At 42.6% G+C, this 21,953-nt stretch overlaps 2 protein-coding genes across 3 annotated transcripts in view; one reads left to right on the top strand and one right to left on the bottom strand.

Moving 5' to 3' along the window:
• The window catches only part of LOC126260818 (H(+)/Cl(-) exchange transporter 4), a 485,631-nt gene that overhangs the window by 256,918 nt on the left and 206,760 nt on the right, over positions 1–21,953 (bottom strand). The gene's annotated exons all lie outside the window — the stretch shown is intronic.
• Positions 9,284–21,953, top strand: part of LOC126260722 (uncharacterized) — a 91,802-nt gene continuing 79,132 nt past the window's right edge. Inside the window, exon 1 of the mRNA XM_049958059.1 lies at positions 9,284–9,577. Within this exon, the coding sequence (XP_049814016.1) occupies positions 9,315–9,577 (263 nt within the window). The 5' untranslated portion in view covers positions 9,284–9,314. The remainder of the gene's footprint in view (positions 9,578–21,953) is intronic.

The raw sequence follows: 21,953 nt of genomic DNA, 5'->3' as shown, positions 1-21,953 counted from the left end.
GCCATCTTACACGCTATAATTCGGAGCTCTCCGGCGGCAAAGAGCTGCAAAGGAGCAGAGATGAAGAACAGAGATATAGAAAGTTTTATTTAAAAAGCTTTAACAAGCTTAGAGAGCTTTCACATAAAACTTTCGCGGGCATTGCTTTGCAGCACGCCATCGTAGATTCGAATCAGCCATGGTCGACCTTTGCCGCATGTGACTAATTTGTTAGCGACTTCGGTAACACGTGGTGGTCCAGATCAACATGACACTAAATTCGAATTTATTCGTGTTACTCCAACGAAGGTTTGGGCGTTCCGATAACCAGTAAAAATGGGAGCACGGCGTATACCTTAAACAAAGCCGGCACACTTGCAACAAATCAGCATGACAACTGGGCGCATCCAGAATCTTAGTACGGATGTAGTCGCGACCGTGACAGTATCCGCCATAGAGCAGATCTAGTTCTAGCCGCCAGTGGCGACCACAGGCGAGAAACTTTCTTTACACTTCCTTGAGTCCACTACTGATGCAAGGTCCGTCCCATCTTTCGGCATACAAGGAACAGGATGACTGTTCTCTTCCTTTACTCATGACGTCACATTTCCTCGAATCTGGAGACCAACAGTGAATCCACACCGGTGACAACTGGAAAGATGCACACGTTTACTCTTTTGCTGTAATTTACACCACAACCAAACACACTGCCTCTGTCGCATGCAAAGTTTTCACTAGAAGCTACCTGCGATACTCGTAGCTTTTCCTCCACAAGAAATATTACAAGTGGCAGCCTAAGGAAAGCTGGAGCCGCACAAAAAGTATTTATTGTGACACTGCTAGTTGTTTCTTTTTACATTTATATTGCTTCTACATTCCGTCATGTTTTCTATGATAAGCGAAGCCCTTCAGTTTATCCGTTTTAACTCGTCTTTATTTCATTGTATTGTGTCGTCGTCCCCCCCCCCCCCCCGCCCCTTCCCCAACTTTGACCTTCTGAAACAAATTAATTGAGCAGTATACCATACACCTCTAGGATTTAACTCTGAAACAGCACAAAATACCTAGTGTAAAAGAACAGGTTGCACTCATGTGCATCGAGAAAATTGACGATGAGTCTTTTCTGGAACTGAAGGAATCGAAACATACTCCACAAACAGCAATTTTTGTGAATGTTAAAGAGCTTCGCAGACTTTTACTTATTTTTATTTAATTTCTTTCGTCTTCAATGTAGGTTGGGTGCTAAGAAGCCTTAACGCGACGCTTTTGACCCGTATCGTGAGTTCACGAGGAGGTATAGTGCCAGCCAGGAAATTGTTTCTGCCGGCCGCTGTGACCGAGCGGTTCTGGGTCCTTCAGTCTGGAACCGCGCTGCTGCTACGGTCGCAAGTTCGAATCCTGCCTCGGGCATGGATGTGTGTGATGTCCTTAGGTTAGTTAGGTTTAAGTAGTTCTAAGTATAGGGGCTGATGACCTCCGATATTAAGTCCCATAGTGCTTAGAGCCCTTTGAACCATTTGAAATTGTTTTTGCACGTCGCAAACTTTTCTACCAAAGAACCTACCAAACTAATCTTTTTCACAAATTTTCATCTTCAGACTGTTTCCAAAAGCTATTGTAATGAATATTGCATTGCTGAAGAAGTATATGTTTTAGACTGTAGTCGCAATTTATTTATTTTACCAACTGGCTACCGATTTCGGTACACAGTACCTTCTTCAGGCCATAACCCCGGCATGCAGTCGTCACACTAGTTTCCCAAGTGGGTACATCAAATACAAAAGAGTATTTGACACACCTACTTGGGAAGCCATTGTCTCGACTGCGAGCCAGGGAATAGTCAGGAGAAAGCCAGTCGGAAAAATAGATAAAGTGTGACTGTAGACTAAAACATATATGAGTACTACTTCAGTATTGCATTGGTCGCTATTTCGCCCTCAATGTATCGGGGATATGGAATATTGTATTGATGTGTCCTTTAGTTCGAAGAATGGTTCAATGCAACTCTTCATGCCAGTCCACCCCGTGCAAGCCACTTCAAAACTATGCAACCTACTCCCATTTGAAACTGCTTACTGTAGTCAGATCTTGGTCTGCTTCTACAATTTTTACCCTCCACAATTCCCTCTGTCACCAAATTTATGTCTTGATGCCTCAGGATTTCTTCTGTCCACTGAGCCCTTCTTTTGATCAAGTCATGAAATAAACTTCCTTTCTCCCCATTTCAATTCGGTACCTCTTCGTTGGATATACGCTCGACCGACCCAATCATCAACATTCTTTTGGAACGCGAATTTCAAAAGTTATTGTTCTGTTCACGTTTGGACAGTTTACAATCGACGTATCACTTCCGTACACGGCTACACTCTAGACGAACTCCTTCAGAAAATATTTGCTAACACTTAAATTTATATTCGATCTTAACAAATTTCTCTTTTCAAGAAACACTTTTCTTTCTATTACCAGTCTGCATTTCATATCGTGTCTACTTCAGCCATCTTAAGTTATTGTGTTGCCCAAATAGCCAAACTCGTCTACCCTTTTTAGGTCTCATTTCCAAATCTAGTTCCCTTAGTATCGCATGATTTAATTAAACTACATTCCATTATCTTTGTTTCACCTTTGCTGATATTCACTTCGAGACACAACTACAACTTAACTTTTTTACATAAAACGTGTGGTTGAAAAATATTAATACGAATTACTTACAGTAGAATGGAAAGACTGGCAGAAGCTGTCCCCGGGGAAGACCAGATTGGGTTTCGGAGGAATGCAGGAACACACGGGGAAATATGAACCCTACGAATTATCTTGAAAGATAAAATGAAGAAAGGTAAACTTAAGTTTATCGTAACTGTAGATTTAGAGTAAGATTTTGTCAATGTTGACTGGAGTATACTCTTTAAAATTCTAAAGACAGGTGCGATAAAATACTAGGACTGAAAGACTATTTACAATTTTTACTGAAACCGCATTGCAGTTATGGGTCGAAGGATGTTAAAGGGAAGCAACAGTGGAGAAGCGAGTGTGACAAAGTAATAGGCGATCTTGGCGCTATTCAGCGTGTAAGTTGAGCAAGCAACAAAGAGAACCGCGAAGAAATTTGGGAAATGAATTAACGCTCAGGGAGAATGAATAAAAACTCTTAGGTTTGGCGGTGACATCTCAAATTTGCCAGAGACGGCAATGGACATGGAAGATCAGTTGAGGGGCATGGACAATGTCTTGAAAAGAGGTAATCAAATTTATATCAGTTAAAGTAAAAAAAGGACGGTGGACTGTAATAGAATTAAAACAGGTTATGGGGGATTAGCTTAGAAAATGTGACACGATATGTAGTAGGTGAGTTCTGCTATTTAGGCAGCAAAATAACTGATGATGACCGAAGTAGAGGGGATATAAAATGCAGACTGGCAATAGCAAGAAAAACCTTCCTGAAAATGAGTTACGTGGAGAGCTGCATCAAAACAATCTTCGAACTAAAGATAGCAGCAACAACAACAAATGCTCGATTTTATGACACAGAGGTCATTAATTCCTGCTTGATCTTGAAGAACGGGAAGCGCGAATTAACCACATGAGATAGTCTCTGTTTTTGTTTTATTATAAATTTTCCTATTGAGGATAAAAAAAAATTGGCCAAACTTTAATTGCGCTTCACCCTTCATTCCTCTTCACAGTGTGGAGCCGCTCGAAGAGTTGGGGCCACTTCGAACTCAGGTGGTGAAAGGAATTTCTGTTACCAGAAACTGGTCTGTTACGGGAGTTAGAATGATCAAAGTGTGAGTAGAAATCGTGCGTCCATTTCCAAATCTCTCCACATTATCTTAAACAGATACGGCAAAGGTACATCCGAATGGGAGCGAAAATCTTTGCAGTCCCTTTAGCGCTGTGCAGAAAAAGAATTATATATGCCGACTGTAAGTTTCTCCAGAAGGCTCTCGAATAAAAGTCTCGTGCCTTACCCACTGGATCTCATAGCTCGGTTTCAACAAGTGGGTACATAATTTTGAACACCTAGTTGTGGTCTAGGAGAACTGTAATTGACGAGTAATCAGAACATACCGCGCTCGAATCCAGAAAATGTGTAAATTTTGAATAAAAATATCTGCAATAGCGACCGAAGACTCGGTATAAGTAAAAGCCCTCGTTCTGCCGACGGGTTTGTCAAAGATATCGGAAGAGCAGACAGAGATTCGTGCTGCGAATGTATAGTGAAAATAGTTGCCAAATTACACTACAGACATTCATAGTGGGACTCAGCCAGTTCCCTCGACTCGGATGGTAAACCAAACAACACTTGTGCTGTCAGAGTCCAGATTCTGTCACGTAATTATTGGATTAACTCGACGTTCATGTCTAAGTACAAACCCCATGTGACGTTCACCCTCAGCACTTACCATGTCAAGACGCACTTCCGTCTGCAGCTAATTCTGTCAGCATTATTAAAATAAAACAACCACTACAAATATTCAAACCATAAAGAATATAACTGGATTAACATCACCATGTATGTCCCACAACCAATCACAATGTCAGGCAGTTATTTTTCGCAGCTGTGCATTGAAGCCACTGGCTTTGACAATCAAAACGATATAAAAATAACCTTCCGACGCCTGATGACGAGCACCAGTGGCTCGAAACGCGTCGTTAACAAACACATGTCAACAAATAACATACAAGCATCGTGACTGGTTCCGGAACATGATTTTAATTCTCATCATGTCACTGTCGTAGTGTAACAATGCTACAGTTGAATCAGATAATTAGTTAAGTAATTTAATTACGTCAATTTAAAGCGACAATTACGAAAACGACAGATTGCTACTCACTGTAAAGATAACATTTTGAGATGTATACAGGCACTACGAAAAGACAGTTACACACTAAGCTTTCGACCAAAGCCTTCTTCAGAAAAGGATGAAGTACAACACACACACACACACACACACACACACACACACACACGACCGCCATCTCTGGCGACTGCGACCGGAATGCACCTGAGACGCGTCGAACAGGATCAGGTTTAAAGCGACGTTTTCTCATTGAAACTGTAATTTTGTTAGGACTTCTTGCAAGTCCGTCGTGTATAAAACACGGAGTCACCAACAGGAGGTACGAATTAAATTATAGCCTTAGCCGAAAATTCTTGCCTTCGTTTAACGAATTTATCGACGTCTTTTAAATTATTTTAAGAAGAAAACTTTTGTGTGTGAAGATGATTAAGTTTTATCTGCAAATAGTAGTCAGACAGCTACATTTTTATTGCTTTTATTTATAAGACTTTATTTGCGACTAGTTTCGGAGGAGGAGGAGATTACTGTTTAACGTCCCGTCGACAACGAGGTCATTAGAGACGGAGCACAAGCTCGGATTAGGGAAGGATTGGGAAGGAAATCGGTCGTGCCCTTTCTAAGGAACCATCCCGGCATTTGCCTGAGGCGATTTAGGGAAATCACGGAAAACCGAAATCAGGATGGCCGGACTAGTTTCGGTATCGCATCGCCATTCCACCCTTTCCTGAATAGTAATAATATTTAGAGAGTGAATCTCAGCACAAAGATACAAATTTTGGTAAATTACATTATAAAAACACTATGCTGTCATCAACTTATGTAATATACAGTGGGACATTAATTCCTACAGATCATAAAATGTAGTTAGGTTGCAGATACCTATCTAAACTATTAAGCAAATAGCTAGACTGTTTTATTCCTATGACGAACTATAACTATTTGCTTAGCAGACTGCACATTAATACTGTGAATTACATTTTATGCGTTGTAAGTATTGGTGTTCTATTGTATGTTTCATAAATTAATGGCAGAGTAATATTGCTATAATTCAATTTACCAACATTCCTATCTTTATGCTGAGACTTGCTGTTTGTATGTTATTTTTAAGGAGCAATGCTCGGGAACTTTTCTGCGACCTCGAAAGAAGTCGCTATGACAGAATGAAAATAAAAAATAATACAGTGTAATAGTGGAAATACTATTTCGAGGAAAAGATAACAAATTTACGGCTATGTTGCTAAGTTTGAAGATCTGAATATACAGTTCCCAAAAAGACAGGTAGCTGAATAGACAAAAGCTGGCCACGTGCGAGCAGGACTCACGTACTGGGGGGGGGGGGGGGGGGGGGGGTCCGTGCAAACTTAACTACGTATACAGACAGGTCATCCACTTCGGTAATGAAGAATCTTGACCATTTTTGCCTGTTATTAATACCAGCAAGATATCGGTCCCAGGGATTACAAGATTTTCGAGGGAGGTTCAATTTCAGTAACATAAATGTGACATAAAGTCATGCAGGCAGCAGGCGACACTATTACAAAAGTCAGTAGTTCTCCATTGAGGCTGACTCGGTCGCAATGTTAAGAAGTCAAGCATCAGGCAAAGAATGTCTGTATTGAAACTTTCTGGCAGATTAAAACTGTGTGTCAGGCCGAGACCCTAACTCGGGACCTTTGCCTTTCGCAGGCAAATGCTCTACCATCTGAGCTACCCAAGCACGACGCACGCCCCGTACTCACAGCCTTACTTCTGCCAGTACCTCATCTCCTACCTTGCAAACTTTACAGAAGCTCTCCTGAGAACCTTGCACAACCAGCACTCCTGAAAGAAAGGATATTGCGGAGACATGGCTTAGCCACAGCCTGGGGGATGTTTCAAGAATGGGATTTTCACTCTGCAGCGGAGTGTGCGATGATATGAAACTTCCTGGCAGATTAAAACTGTGTGCCAGTCCGAGACGTATCAGCGCACACTCCGCTGCAGAGTGAAAATCCCATTCTGGGATGATTGTATTGCTTGTATTATGCGTCTCGGAATTTATCCATCATCAGATATGCAAGAGCAATTATAGCACGTAGATACGGCGTTACAAGTTGTACTTGAAACAAACTAGTCTGCGAATATTTGTTTCGCATGCAACTTGAAGCGCCATATCTACGTGTCTATTCCCTTCTGGATATCTCATTATTGATAAAATTCGGAAACGCTTCATATGAGCAATAAAGTCATTCCTTGCCAGATGTCTGACTTTTATCATTGCGACTCTGTCAGCTTGAATGAAAGACATCATATTGTTTTAATTTCAAATCTGACATCGGATAACAAATGAAAAAAGAAATATTTTTTCGTGTGATATAATTGCCAATTAACAATTTTCGGATTTTTTACCTTTAATTGTACTGTGATCGTTACTTCTTGCTAAATTTCATTATTGTAGATCAATGGGCAGTACCCTATAGATCTCGATGAATGAGTATGCAAGTATCAAAATATGTGACATAAATAGTTAAACGTTTTTATTTCAATGACTTAGAAGCTAACGTTTATTATACAGCCAAGGAACCATAGACCTTAGTATGTGACATAAATTTGAACTTGATGCGTCTACCTGTTGCTGAGAAAAATGGGTCGTAACAGACGGACGGACAGACAGTGTGATAACAAATGACAAAAAAAGATTTGGTGTGAAATAATTACAGCTTTTTTCGGATTTTTCCCTTTGCTTGTACTATGAAACCTACCTTTTTGGCGAATTTCATGATTCTAGGCCAACGGGAAGTACACAGTACCTTCTCCAGGCCATAATCCCGGCATGCAATCATCACACTAGAATCCCAAGTAGGTGTATGGAAGTAAGTACGAGGGAATTTGAGAGTATTAACATATGTGATACATATGGCCGTATCTTTTGACTGCACTGACGTCGAAGCTTCAATTTTTTACAGCGCCAAGGGACTATGGATCTCAGTACGTGACATAAACTTAGACTTGAAACGTGTACCCGTTCGTGAGAACAAGGGTTTTAACTGTCGGACTGTTTTCAACTGTCTGACGGACGAACAGACAGACAAAAAAATAAAGCGGTCTTCCAAGGTTTCCATTTTTACCGATTTAGGCATGGAACCAAAAGGTACCAACAAATGCAAAATGAGCTAGGCATTTGAAGGAAGCATAGGGTGATACCAGGAGAGGCTCCAGCTGCCCACGCATTTTTCTCAGCAACGGTTAGACGAATCAGGTTGAAAATTTATGTCACATACTAAGGTCTATGGTCTATGGTCCCTCAGCTTCTAAGTCAATGCAATAAAAAGGTATGACCATTTATGTCACATGTTTTGGTACTTGCATACTCACTAATCGAGAGCTATAGGGTACTTCCCATTGATCTACAATAATGAAATTTGGCAAGATGTAACGTTCACAGCACAAGTAAAGGAAAGAAATCCGAAAATTGTTAATTGGTAATTATGTCATACGAAAGAAATATTTCTTTTATCATTTCGTATCCGACGCCAAACTTGAAATTAAAACAATCAGAAGTTTTTCATTCAGGCTGACTGAGTAACAATGGTAAAAGTCAAACATCTGGCAAGGAATGACTTCACTGTTCATATGACGCGTTTCGGAATAATCAGTCATCAGATGTCCAGGAGGGAATACTGCATGTTGATATGGTGCTTAGAGTTGTATGTGAAACAAATATTCGCAAACTAGTTTGTTTCACTTGTAAATAATAGATTTCAGCTATCAGTCGTCCTTTTGAAATTTTATTGGCAGATCTATATTTCAGCTAGAAACTAGCCATTCTCAATGCGCTATCATTTTTGATCAATGCATTGATCAAAAATGATAGTGCATTGAGAATGGCTAGTTTCTAGCTGAAATATAGATCAGCCAATAAAATTTCAAAAGTCAGTATAACAGTCGCTGCGTGCAACAGCCTTCTGAATGGAGGGTAACCTGATGACAGTTTGTTTCAGATACAACTTGAAACGCCATATCTATGTGCTGTAATCGATTCTCGATATCGGATGATGCATAAATTCTGAAACGCATCCTATAAGCATAAACGTCATTCCTTGCCTGATATTTGACTTTTAACATTGCGACCCAGACAGCCTCAGTGGAGAACTACTGACTTTTGTACAAGTGCCGCATGCCGCCTGAATGACTTTATGTCACATTTATGTTATTGAAATTAAAGCTCTCTCGAAGATGTCGGAATCCCTGGGAGCAATATCCTGCCAGTCTTTAATAACAGAGGGGCTTCCTGAAGAGTGGTGTGCAAGCAGCGTACGGTTAAGAGGCCTCTTCCTCGTAACACGGGGGTTTCTGCGCGCCGGCCGCTTCCTCGGTGGTTTGTCAACCGGCGCAGTGACCGTGTTTTGGACCAATGAGGTGTGGAAGTGGCTGCCCGCATGCCCCCCCCCCCCCCACCCCCCTCCTCTGCAGGTCGCGCCGCGCATCCGCATAAAAGCGGCGGCGGCGAGCAGTCTGCTGTCTGCACTCGCCTCCTGCTCCTCCTCCTCCGCCACCATGGCCACCTCACAGAGCCGACTGCCGGCAGCCGTGGCGCTGGTGCTGCTGGTGGCGACAGCCACGCCGGCGCGCGCACGGAGGTTCGACCGCTGCGAGCTGGCCAGGGAGCTGCGCTACCGCCACGGCCTGCCCTGGGACCAGCTCGCCACCTGGGTCTGCATCGCCAACTACGAGTCCAACTTCGACACCACGGCTGTCGGCCGCCTCAACGGCGACGGCAGCCTCGACCACGGCATCTTCCAGATCTCCGACAAGTACTGGTGAGTCCGGCCTCAGTAATCCACAGATACAGAAGGCAGACCTCTTCTTCGTCTTCTTTTTCGCTCCCCTTTTTAAGCTATTTTCTACCCGTTACAGTTCCCATCTTCTCCTCCAGTTCTAGGGCCGCGGTTTCTTATCTTTCGTATTTACTTATTTTTACTCGTTACCTTTCAGGATCCATTCACTGTAGATATTCTCCATTTTTTCTTGACGGCTATAGTCTCGATCCAAGAAAACCACGTCTGAAGGTCACTTTTGTACGTTTTTCTTGAACAGTTTGAAAACTATGGCCTATAGCGGAAACGCATCTCAGTACAAAATTTAACTACATTACATTTCCTACAAAAAGGTTCTGTTTATTGTTTTGTGTAGAACTAATAGTTTGCGCGTAGAGAGAGGGAGAACAGAAAAATCTTGCGTGTGGTGTTTGAAGGTGTTGCTGCCTGCATAGAACCCAGTGATAGGGGCAGCTTAATCAGCCTCTTGGCTCCGAGCCCTATGGGACTTAACATCTGAGGTCATCAGTCCCCTAGAACTTAGAACTACTTAAATCTAACTAGCCTAAGGACATCACACACATCCATGCCCGACGCAGGATTCGAACCTGCGACCGTAGCGGTCGGGCGGTTCCAGACTGTAACACCTAGAACCGCTCGGCCACCCCGGCCGGCAATAATTCTATATCTATCGCCTCTAGCGAAAACGCATCTCAGTACAAAATTTTACTACATTACATTTCCTACAAAATGGTTCTGTTTAATGTAGACCTAATAGTTTGCGCGTAGAGAGCGAGAGAATACGAAAATTTTGCGTGTGGTGTTTGAAGGTGTTGCAGGTTGCATAAAACCGAGTGATAGGTGCAGTTCAATCAGTCTGTTGGCTCTGAGCACTATGGGACATAACATCTGAGGTCTTCAGTCCCCTAGAACTTGGAACTACTAACCTAAGGACATCACACACACCCATGCCCCAGGCAGGATTCGAATCTGCGACCGCAGCGGTTGCGCGGTTCCAGACTGAAGCGCCTAGAACCGCTCGGCCACACCGGCCGGCAGTCAGCCTGTGTTTAGTTAATTTCTGATATATTCTGTCTGTTATTTTTCATTTATTATACTACGTTACACTATTTACAGATCCCATCTCCATACCCCAGACAGCCATTTCTTGCTTCTCTTATTTTCTTCTGATTTACACTGAATATGTTTAGTTCATTTCCGATAGCAACAATTCTGACTCCAATCTGTACCTTTACATCCGTTGACACTTCTTAGTAACTAGTGCGTGTATCTTCCAAATTCATTTCTTGTTGTTTGCCGCTGATCATTCCTTACACGTAACAGCGTCGGTTGAGCGACAGTCTTATACCAATACAATTTCAATATGCAGACTCATTCACTCATACGACATCTTGCCGGGATAGACATATTCCACAGTAGCTGTTGTAATAATAATTAACATTATTTTTCTTTTTAAGTGTACTGTGAATGTAAAGATTTTGCCCCAGACCGTGTTTTGTTTTTACTCATGATGTACCCTCAGTCCTTACGTGGGTAAACATTGCGAATTAGAACTATGCGTGCATTTCGGCTAGGCCAATTTTACAGAGGGTCTGAGGGAATCTGAGAAAGCTAGCAAAGCCTTTTCAGCACAGGCACCGCACTATGTGCCCAACTTTTCCTGACTGCTGGATTCCGTAATTGTGATTGGCAAAAGTCGGCGTTAACCACAAGACTTCAGATCGCTAGTCATCATTATAAATCTAACAAGGACACTGTAGTGCCCTTTATAACGAATTCCGTCTGAATTGTCTCAAAGTTTATGATGAAACCATTTCGGTCCCGACGTGGAAACAACCTATGACTTCTCAGAGGAGGAATAGAAACTGAAACAAAGAAAATAATAAAATATATCGCGTAATAATGTTTTTGAAAAACTATACACTTTGTAGTGACAAGTATGATTATTGAAAATAAACACTTCAACAACGCACTTCCACGAAACGAGTGTTTGTTATTCCCGTGTGGCACATCCACTCTCCCTGATGATCGCTACAAAACACATAGCACAATTGTTGTACGGCGCCGTGCTGAAAAGTAATGACACCGAATTTTTATATGAAAACTCTTAAAGCTTTTTAAATGAAACAAAAATTGTTAACATTGTACGTCTTTAGTGTTCATTTCCACATATTTGTAGCCTTTTGTCGCTAGAGGGCTCCAAATTGTATTGTGTAACACGACGGTGTGTAACGTAACTACGTTGGTGCGTGGGAAACAGCAACCTGTAATCTACTTTCGAATGAGCACCCTCTCTTTCAGCATGATAATGCCAGACCACACTTGAACGCTGCGATATTTGCAACAGTCCGACGACTTGCGTTCACTGTCATCGATCATCGCTGTCATTGGCCCCCTCCGATTTTCGTGTGTTTCCAAAACTTAAAGAACTCCTTCGAGGTCTTAACACTGATAGTGATGAATCGGCGCAAACAGAAGTGAAATTATGGCTTTGTCAACCCAGTTCAAACATTCTACAGTGACAGTATCAAGGAACAGGTCTCTCACTGAGAGCAATGTGTTCGTCATCAGGGTGACTATGTTGAAAAATGACATGAAAAATAAATATATATAATTTTAATAACATTTGTCCTATTTAAAAGCTGTAAGAGTTTTCCCATAAGAAAATTCGTAGGCATTACCTTTGAGCACGCCCTCGAACCAACACTGCATAAGCCTTCCTCCACACATACACACACGCGCACACACACACACACACACACACACACACACACACACACACACACACGAGGTGGCGCGCAACGCTCCTCTCTTTGACGATCTTTTCCTGTTGAGAACTTGCTTTCTCTGCTGTCTGCAAGGCTGCTCCAGGCCATCAGAAAAGATTGAAACATAGTACCTGTGCTTTGAGCTCCTTACCAAACACCTATGAAATCGGCAGCGATGTATGGCGGTATCTAACGCTTCAATATTTCGTACAGTCCAAATTGTAGCTGAAGTCGCCTTTATATTATTTGTCTTGGCATAACAGTGGAAGAGCAGTTTGTTTTGTAAATTTGTGGTAAGGATCTATGGGACCAAACAGCTGAGGTCATTGGTCCCTAGGCTTACACACTAATTACACTAACTTAAAATGACTTACGCTAAGGACAACACACACACCCATGCCCCAGGGAGGACTCGAGCCTCCGACGGGGGAAGCTGCGCGAACCGTGACAATGCACCCCAGACCTCGAGGCTAGCAGCTCCTTAGAGCTGTGTTCTTTCACTTAGCCGAAAAGCGTCATCTACGTGGTCTGACACAAAAAAAGTGCTTTATGCTGCAAAGTTGTGTTCTCACAAAACATTTCCCGTTTATGTTCCTCGTCATCATAATACAACCGATTTCAGTCTACGAGTGTCTACAGCATATATGGTTCAAATGGTTTTAAGGACTATGGGACTTAATATCTGATGTCAACAGTCCCCTAGACTTAGAACTACTTAAACCTGACTAACCTAAGGACATCACACACAGCCATGCCCGAAGCAGGATTCGAACCTGCGACCGTAGCAGTAGCACGGTTCCGGACTGAAGCGCCTAGAACCGCTCGGCCACAGAGGCCGGCTTTCTACAGCATATAGTTGAAAAATTCTGTTATGCGGATCTTAGCGAAACTGTGCAGGAGCTACGTCGTTTGTAGTATTAGAAAGAGTATGTAGAAAACTATTCGTCGGCTGCTAACTAGATCGATTTAGATTAAACTTTTCATACCGTAATGGCACAACACAGCGTCTAGAAACAGTCGCGGACTAATGTATGCGTAAAGTAGATCCTTTGTGATGCGAGCAGCTAAGTTTCTCATTTCTCAGATCTCGTATACTTTGTGTTGACCATTCGTGGCATGTTATTACTGCAAGCCCGAAGGGAAAACGAACGCAGACCCTTGTCTATTGCTGGCAATGGTCTCCCTCTTGAGCAAAACTCGTAGAGCGATTCGTGGTTTCCCTGTGCGTGTCGAACGACAGAAATTTTGCTGGAGCGACTCTAGGAAAACGCTACGACATGTACAACCGTCAGAGCTCCCCCACGACGACCCCTCTTTTCTATTTCACGCATTATGGCGGAGAATGGTTAATTTCTTAAATCGATGTGAAAGGTCAAAGTCATTTGTCTCACATAATACTCTCTGATCTAGGTTCGTATCTAATCATACTGCGTAACCCAGTCCCAGGAGTCGTTACGTTCTCAACTATTTGTGCAAGTGTTCATATACAAAACAGATGCGCACAGTATAAATGCGTGTTACGTCTGGCTCGGCAGCTGACGATCTACAAGTTCCGGCAAGTTGCGTCAACAGTACAGTTACGTATCTGTTGTGGAAATAGAGGTTGCACAGTTACTAGTTTCGGAGTCATAGCCCCATTATCAAGGAACCCTGCATAAAAATAAAACATACAGAGTGAGTCACAAACGAAACAAATTTTAATAAATTAGATTACAATAGCATTATACTGCCATTAATTTATGTAAAAGATAATGGAAGTTTAATCCCTACAAAGCACAAAATTTAGTTTAGGTGACAAGTAGCTACGTAGTCTGCCAGCGAACAGATGTAGTTCGTCATAGGAATGCATGATACACTTGATGTTATTGAAAAGGCAAAGAAGGACTAATAATTATACACCAAAGAATTAAAATAAATATGTAATTAACGTTTGATTCACAGAACAGAATTTATCTCATGGACATAAACAGGGTGTTACAAAAAGGTACGCCCGCATCTCGTGGTCGTGCGGTAGCGTTCTCGCTTCCCACGCCCGGGTTCCCGGGTTCGATTCCCGGCGGGGTCAGGGAGTTTCTCTGCCTCGTGATGGCTGGGTGTTGTGTGTGATGTCCTTAGGTTAGTTAGGTTTAAGTAGTTCTAAGTTCTAGGGGACTGATGACCATAGATGTTAAGTCCCATAGTGCTCAGAGCCATTTTTTTTTAACAAAAAGGTACGGCCAAATTTTCAGGAAACATTCCTCACACACAAAGAAAGAAAATATGTTATGTGGACATGTGTCCGGAAACGCTTAATTTCCATGTTAGAGGTCATTTTATTACTTCTCTTCAAATCACGTTAATCATGGAATGGAAACACACAGCAACAGAACGTACCAGCGTGACTTCAAACACTTTGTTACAGGAAATGTTCAAAATGTCCTCCGTTAGCGAGGATATATGCATCCACCATCCGTCGCATGGAATCCCTGATGCGCTGATGCAGCCCTGGAGAATGGCGTATTGTATCACAGCCGTCCACAATACGAGCACGAAGAGTCTCTACATTTGGTACCGGGGTTGCGTAGACAAAAGCTTTCAAATGCCCCCATAAATGAAAGTCAAGAGGGTTGAGGTCAGGAAAGCGTGGAGGCCACGGAATTGGTCCGCCTCTACCAATCCATCGGTCACCGAATCTGTTGTTGAGAAGCGTACAAACACTTCGAAGGAAATGTGCAGGAGCTCCATCGTGCATGAACCACATGTTGTCTCGTACTTCTAAAGGCACATGTTCTAGCAGCACAGGTAGAGTATCCCGTATGAAATCATGATAACGTGCTCCATTGAGCATAGGTGGAAGAACATGGGGCCCATTCAAGACATAACCAACAATGCCTGCCCAAACTTTCACAGAAAATCTGTGTTGATGACGTGATTGCACCGAAGTCAACATTACCTTCCTTCAATTGGGCCAACTGGCGGTGAATCGAGGAAGTACAGTCCATACTGACGAAACTAAAATGAGCTCTAACATGGAAATTAAGCGTTTCCGGACACATGTCCACATAACATCTTTTCTTTATTTGTGTGTGAGGAATGTTTCCTGAAAGTTTGGCCGTATCTTTTTGTAACACCCTGTATATGATGCTGTAAAAATAAGATAATGCTTCTTACATCCACATTTCACATCAATATAGGATAAAATAATGTAAAGTAGCATGGCCAACTCATTTCAGGTTCTGACGAATAAAGTACCAAGAATGAAATTTCTATGAGGAACCACAATGGCAAAAGTTGAAGTACATGCAAAACTCATCGAAACTATGTTAGTCATTGAATCATGCAGAATGAAGGAAAATAATAGTTCAAATTCGCGTAGATATAGTTTCCAGACGCGAATAAATGGCGCAAAGCCGCTCGGCAAAAGCAAATAATCGTGTGTAATGCCTACGTGAGGGTGTCAGTAAAATAACCATTATCTGTGATGTATATGTAATTGTATCATTAAAAAACTTAAACGCAGTAGACGAAAAACAGCAGTCGTTGTTTATCGGCTGTGCACAAACCTCATCCAAATGGTTCAAATGGCTCTGAACACTATGGGACTGAGGTCATCAGTCCCCTAGACTTAGAACTACTTAAACCTAACTAAACTAAGGACATCACAAACATCCATGCCCGAGGCAGGATTCGAACCTGCGACCGTAGCGGTCTTGCGGTTCCAGACTGCAGCGCCTTTAACCGCACGGCCACTTCGGCCGGCTAGGGGCCGTATGGAAAACCAGGTTTAGCCATCACTTTATCAAATTTTATTTTTGTTTCTTCGGCACTTCGTTGCCTATTGTTTTGTATATTGTACCACACATCATCTGATGCATATTTAATGTCTTTTTTTCAAGTTGAAATGAAATGAAACGTCGTGTGGCCGGGGCCTCCCGTCGGGTAGACCGGTCGCCTGGTGCAAGTCTTTTGAGTTGACGCCACCTCGGCGACTTGCGAGTCGCTGGTAGCCGTTGTTGTTGTTGTGGTCTTCAGTCCTGAGACTGGTTTGATGCAGCTCTCCATGTTTCTTCATCTCCCAGTACCTACTGCAACCTACATCCTTCTGAATCTGCTTAGTGTATTCATCTCTTGGTCTCCCTCTACGATTTTTACCCTCCACGCTGCCCTCCAATACTAAATTGGTGGTCCCTTGATGCCTCAGAACATGTCCTACCAACCGATCCCTTCTTCTGGTCAAGTTGTGCCACAAACTCCTCTTCTCCCCAATCCTATTCAGTACCTCCTCATTAGTTATGTGATCTACCCATCTAATCTTCAGGATTCTTCTGTAGCACCACATTTCGAAAGCTTCTATTCTCTTCTTGTCCAAACTATTTACCGTCCATGTTTCACTTCCACACATGGCTACACTCCATACAAATACTTGCAGAAAAGACTTCCTGACACTTAAATCTATACTCGATGTTAACAAATTTCTCTTCTTCAGAAACGCTTTCCTTGCCATTGCCAGTCTACATTTTATATCCTCTCTACTTCGACCATCATCAGTTATTTTGCTCCCCAAATAGCAAAACTCCTTTACTACTTTAAGTGTCTCAGTTCCTCTTCTCCCCAATCCTATTCAGTACCTCCTCATTAGCTATGTGATCTACCCATCTTATCTTCAGCATTCTTCTGTAGCACCACATTTCGAAAGCTTCTATTCTCTTCTTGTCCAAACTATTTACCGTCCATGTTTCACTTCCATACATGGCTGCACTCCATACAAATACTTGCAGAAAAGACTTCCTGACACTTAAATCTATACTCGATGTTAACAAATTTCTCTTCTTCAGAAACGCTTTCCTTGCCATTGCCAGTCTACATTTTATATCCTCTCTACTTCGACCATCATCAGTTATTTTGCTCCCCAAATAGCAAAACTCCTTTACTACTTTAAGTGTCTCAGTTCCTAATCTAATACCCTCAACATCACCCGACTTAATTCGACTACATTCCATTATCCTCGTTTTGCTTTTGTTGATGTTCATCTTATATCCTCCCTTCAAGACACCATCCATTCCGTTCAACTGCTCTTCCAAGTCCTTTGCTGTCTCTGACAGAATCACAATGTCATCGGCGAACCGCTGGTAGCTAAGAAGTTATAATACGAAACTTGTTCAAAACGTGAGCTTTTAGGACTATTTCGGAAAGAGCAGTATCTTGTCTTTCAAAACCCCTAATCTTAGTCTTTCTATGAGAAATATCAAAATTTTAAGAGTTAGATCTTTGGTCTGGGCAATATTTTGCCATTTGCAGAGCCTCCTCACTCTTGTAAAACTGTTAAGTCGTTAACGAACATTGCTGGCTGTGTCCACTTATCTGATCCAATTTTAATGCTTCAGTTGACGTTAGTTTTCCACTGTCTAAGAATGTTGTCAATATAGGTAGTAAAAGCTGTGGGCGATATACAAGGCCCTTGACTCATTGCTCTATTAATTGTTATAGCTTCAGTCTTTATTATGAAGTTTGTTTCTTCACCTGGGCTTTCGTAACTTGTATTAAGTGCTTGGTGTTCCCTTGCCTTTGCAAAATAGTTTATAAAATATGGCGACTGACCCGGTCGAAAGCTTTAGGTGATATAAACGCTACAGAAAACGGCCGGTAAGGAGGTCTAAGATAGCAGCCTCACTACCACCTTACTACCTTGCAATATATTGGTAACATTTACCTGGGACTTTTCGTTCCTCAGAATTCTGAACGCAGTTTTACATTCCGTACAGAAAAGCGAAGTTATAAATACGAGTAAAAATTTATAAATAGGGAAATGTTACCAATCGGATTTAAAAGTGATTTTAGGAGTATGCCAAGGGAGTAGAATGTACATTAGTAATGTAACAGGCAACGTTGAAGGTTCCGTGAGGCTCTTCGCCAACAATGCTGATGTTTGCCTAGAGCAGGGGAACATTTTGACGGTCCTGGTACTCTTATGGAATACCTAGTTCATTTTGAACGTTAATAAAATTTTGAAAAAAGCAGAGAAACTTGTTTTAGTCAGTGATTACTTCAATTAAAAATCATGACTAACAACATGGAAATCGTAGTAAAATTTTTAAAAACTAATTAGCATAGCCAAAACATCGAAACTGAAGAAAGAAACACAATGTTATTTACAGCTTATCGTGGAGCAGTTATTCACTTTCGGCGGAACACCAGTGTTCCGCGGAACACAGTTTGGGAAACCTTGGTCCAGAGGAAGGCTCAAACGCCGTAAGACTACAGCAAAATGCCAGGAAGACCTGCAGATCGATGATTGTGCAGGGACTGGCAGTTGACCCTGAACGTAAATAAATGTCACGTATCGCGAAAAAATAGGCGAATAGATCTACTACTGTTCGATTACACTACTGGCGACAAATAAGTACAAACTGTAACTATCGGAGCGACCTATAGTGGAATAACCGCATAATGCAAACGATGGGAAAAGCAGATCCCAGGCTGAGATTCATTGGGAGAGTCTTAATGAATGTTATTCACGAAACGAGTGGCGGAGAAAACTCTTGTTGGACCGATTCTTTTGTTCATTAGTCCGAGAATCTTCATAAGTAGGATTAATAGAAACGAGAGAAACGATAAAATTAAGACTTGCGAATTTCGTAACAGGATCGTATACTGGAGTGAGAGCATTATGGAGAGGTTAGACAGGCTCGAATGGCGGACGCTAGAAGCGAGACTTTGTGCATCACTGGGACATTTACTGTTGAGTTTCAGAGAGTGTAGTGTACCAGAAGATTTGGGCAACATATTACCTTATCCTGCATAAGTCTCGCAGAACAATCATACTCAGCTTGCGTTTATCGCGGATCTCTGCCCAGCGCAAAGTTCCAAGCGACTGGGAAAAAGCATGCGTGACTTCTATATATAAGAAGGGTAAAAGAACGGAACCGCAAAATTACAGACCAATATCATTAACATAGGTTTGCTGCAGAACTATTGAATATATTCTTAGTTCTGTCCACGAATAAGCACGATTTTAGAAAGCATCGCTCGCGCGAAACTGAGCTTTCCCTTTTATCACATGATATACTACCAACTATTGATGAAGGGCAACGGGCAGATTCAATATTTCTAAATTTCCGAAAAGCTTTTGACACGATGCCCCATTGCGGACTGTTGACGAAGGTACGACCATACGGAATAGGTTCCCAGATCTGTGAGTTGATTGAAGACTCCTTGAGCAACAGAACGCCCGCATCTCGTGGTCGTACGGTAGCGTTCTCGCTTCCCACGCTCGGGTTCCCGGGTTCGATTCCCGGCGGGGTCAGGGATTTTCTCTGCCTCGTGATGGCTGGGTGTTGTGTGATGTCCTTAGGTTAGTTAGGTTTAAGTAGTTCTAAGTTCTAGGGGACTGATGCCCATAGATGTTTAGTCCCATAGTGCTCAGAGCCATTTGAACCATTTTTTGAGCAACAGAACGCAGTCGGTGAATGTTCATCAGAGACAAGGCTATCGTTAGGAGTGCCCCAGGGATGTGTGCTAGGACTGCTGTTACTCACTATAAGCATAATCGGACCTGGCGGACAGGGTGAGCAGTAATCTGAGGCTGTTTGTTGCTAATCCTGTGGCGTACGGGAAGATGTTATCGATGACTGTAGGAGGATACAAGATGACTTAGACCAAAATTCTGGTTGGTGTGATGAACGGCAGCTAGCTCTGAATGTAGAAAAATATAAGTCAATGCAGAAGAGCAGGAAAAATAAACGCGTAATGTTCGAATACAGCATTGGCAGTGTGCTGCTTCAGTCACGCCCATTACATATCTAAGAGTTACATTGCAAAGCGATATGAAATGGAACGGGAGTGTAAGGATTGTTGTGGGGAAGGCGAATGGTCGACTTCGGCTTATTGGGAGAATTTCAGAAAAATGTGGTTCGTCTGTAAAGCAGAGTACGTATACACTGAAGATCCAAAGAAACTGCTACATGTCTCTAATATCGTGTACGGCCCCCGCGAGCACGCAGAAGTGCCGCAACACGACGTGACATGGACTCTATTAATGTCTGAAGTAGTGCTGGAGGGAGCCGACACCATGAATCCTGCAGGGCTGTCCATAAATCCGTCAGAGTACGACGGGGTGCAGATCTCCTCTGAGCAGCACGTTGTAAGGCATGAAAGATATGATCATGTCTGGGGAGTTTGATGGCCAGCGAAAGTGTTTGAACTCAGAAGAGTGTTCCTGGAGCCACTCTGTAGCAATTTGTCGCAATGTCCTGTTGGAATTGCCCAAGGCCGTTGGGCTGCACAATGGACATGGATGGACGCAGGTGATCAGACAGGATGCTTACGTACGTGTCACCCGTCAGAGTCGTATCTAGACGTATCAGGGGTCCCATGTCACACCACCTGCACACGCCCCTCACCATTCCAGAGCATCCACCAGCTTGAACAGTCCCCTGATGACATGCAGGGTCCATGGATTCATGAGGTTGTCTCCATACCCGTACACGTCCATCCGCTCTATACAATTTGAAACGAGACTCGACCGATCAGGCAACATGTTTCCAGTCATCAATAGTCCAATGTCGGTGTTTATGGGCCCAGGCGAGGCGTAAAGGTTTGTGTCGTGCAGTCATCAAGGGTACACGAGTGGGCCTTTGGCTCCGAAAGCCAATGTCGATGGCGTTTCGTTGAATATTTCGCACGCTGACAATTGCTGATGGCCCAGCATTGAAATCTACATCTACATCTACATCTACATGGATACTCTGCAAATCACATTTAAGAGCCTGGCAGAGGGTTCATCGAACCACCTTCACAATTCTCTATTATTCCAATCTCGTATAGAGCGCGGGGAGAATGAACATTTATATCCTTCCGTACGAGCTCTGATTTCCCTTATTTTATGTTGGTGATCGTTCCGCCCTATGTAAGTCCGTGTCAACAAAATATTTTCGCGTTCGGGGGAGAAAGTTGGTGATGGAATTTCGTGAGAAAATTCCGTCGCAACGAAAAACGTCTTTCTTTTAATGATGTCCATCCCAAATCCTGTATCATTTCTGTGACACTCTCTCCCATATTTCGCGATAACACAAAACGTGCTGCCTTTCTTTGAACGTTTTCGATGTACTCCGTCAGTCCTATTCAATCCCGTCTCCGGCCATCCTGATTTAGGTTTTCCGTGATTTCCCTAAATCCTTTCAGGCAAATGCCGGGATGGTTCCTTTCAAAGGGCACGGCCGATTTCCTTCCCCATCCTTCTCTAACCCGAGCTTGCGCTCCGTCTCTAATGACGTCGTTGTCGACGGGACGTTATACACTAATCTCCTCCTCCTCCGTCAGTCCTATCTACCAAGGATCCCACACCACGGAGCAGTATTCTAAAAGAGGACGGAGAAGCGTAGTGTAGGCAGTCTCCTTAGTGGGTCAGTTACATCTTCTAAGTGTCCTGCCAATAAAACGCAGTCTTTGGTTAGCCTTCCCCACAACATTTTCTGTATGTTCCTTCCAATTTAAACTGTTCGTAATTGTAATAGCTAGGTATTTAGTTGAATTTACAGCTTTTAGATTAGACTGATTTATCGTGTAACCGAAGTTTAATGCGTTCCTTTTAGCACTCATGTGGATGACCTCAC

Source organism: Schistocerca nitens, chromosome 5 (assembly GCF_023898315.1).
Source record: "Schistocerca nitens isolate TAMUIC-IGC-003100 chromosome 5, iqSchNite1.1, whole genome shotgun sequence".
In the NCBI taxonomy this organism is placed as follows: Eukaryota; Metazoa; Arthropoda; class Insecta; order Orthoptera; family Acrididae; genus Schistocerca; species Schistocerca nitens.
The sequence above is the reverse complement of the archived record's forward strand: the minus strand, read 5'-3'. Positions and strand labels throughout refer to the sequence as shown.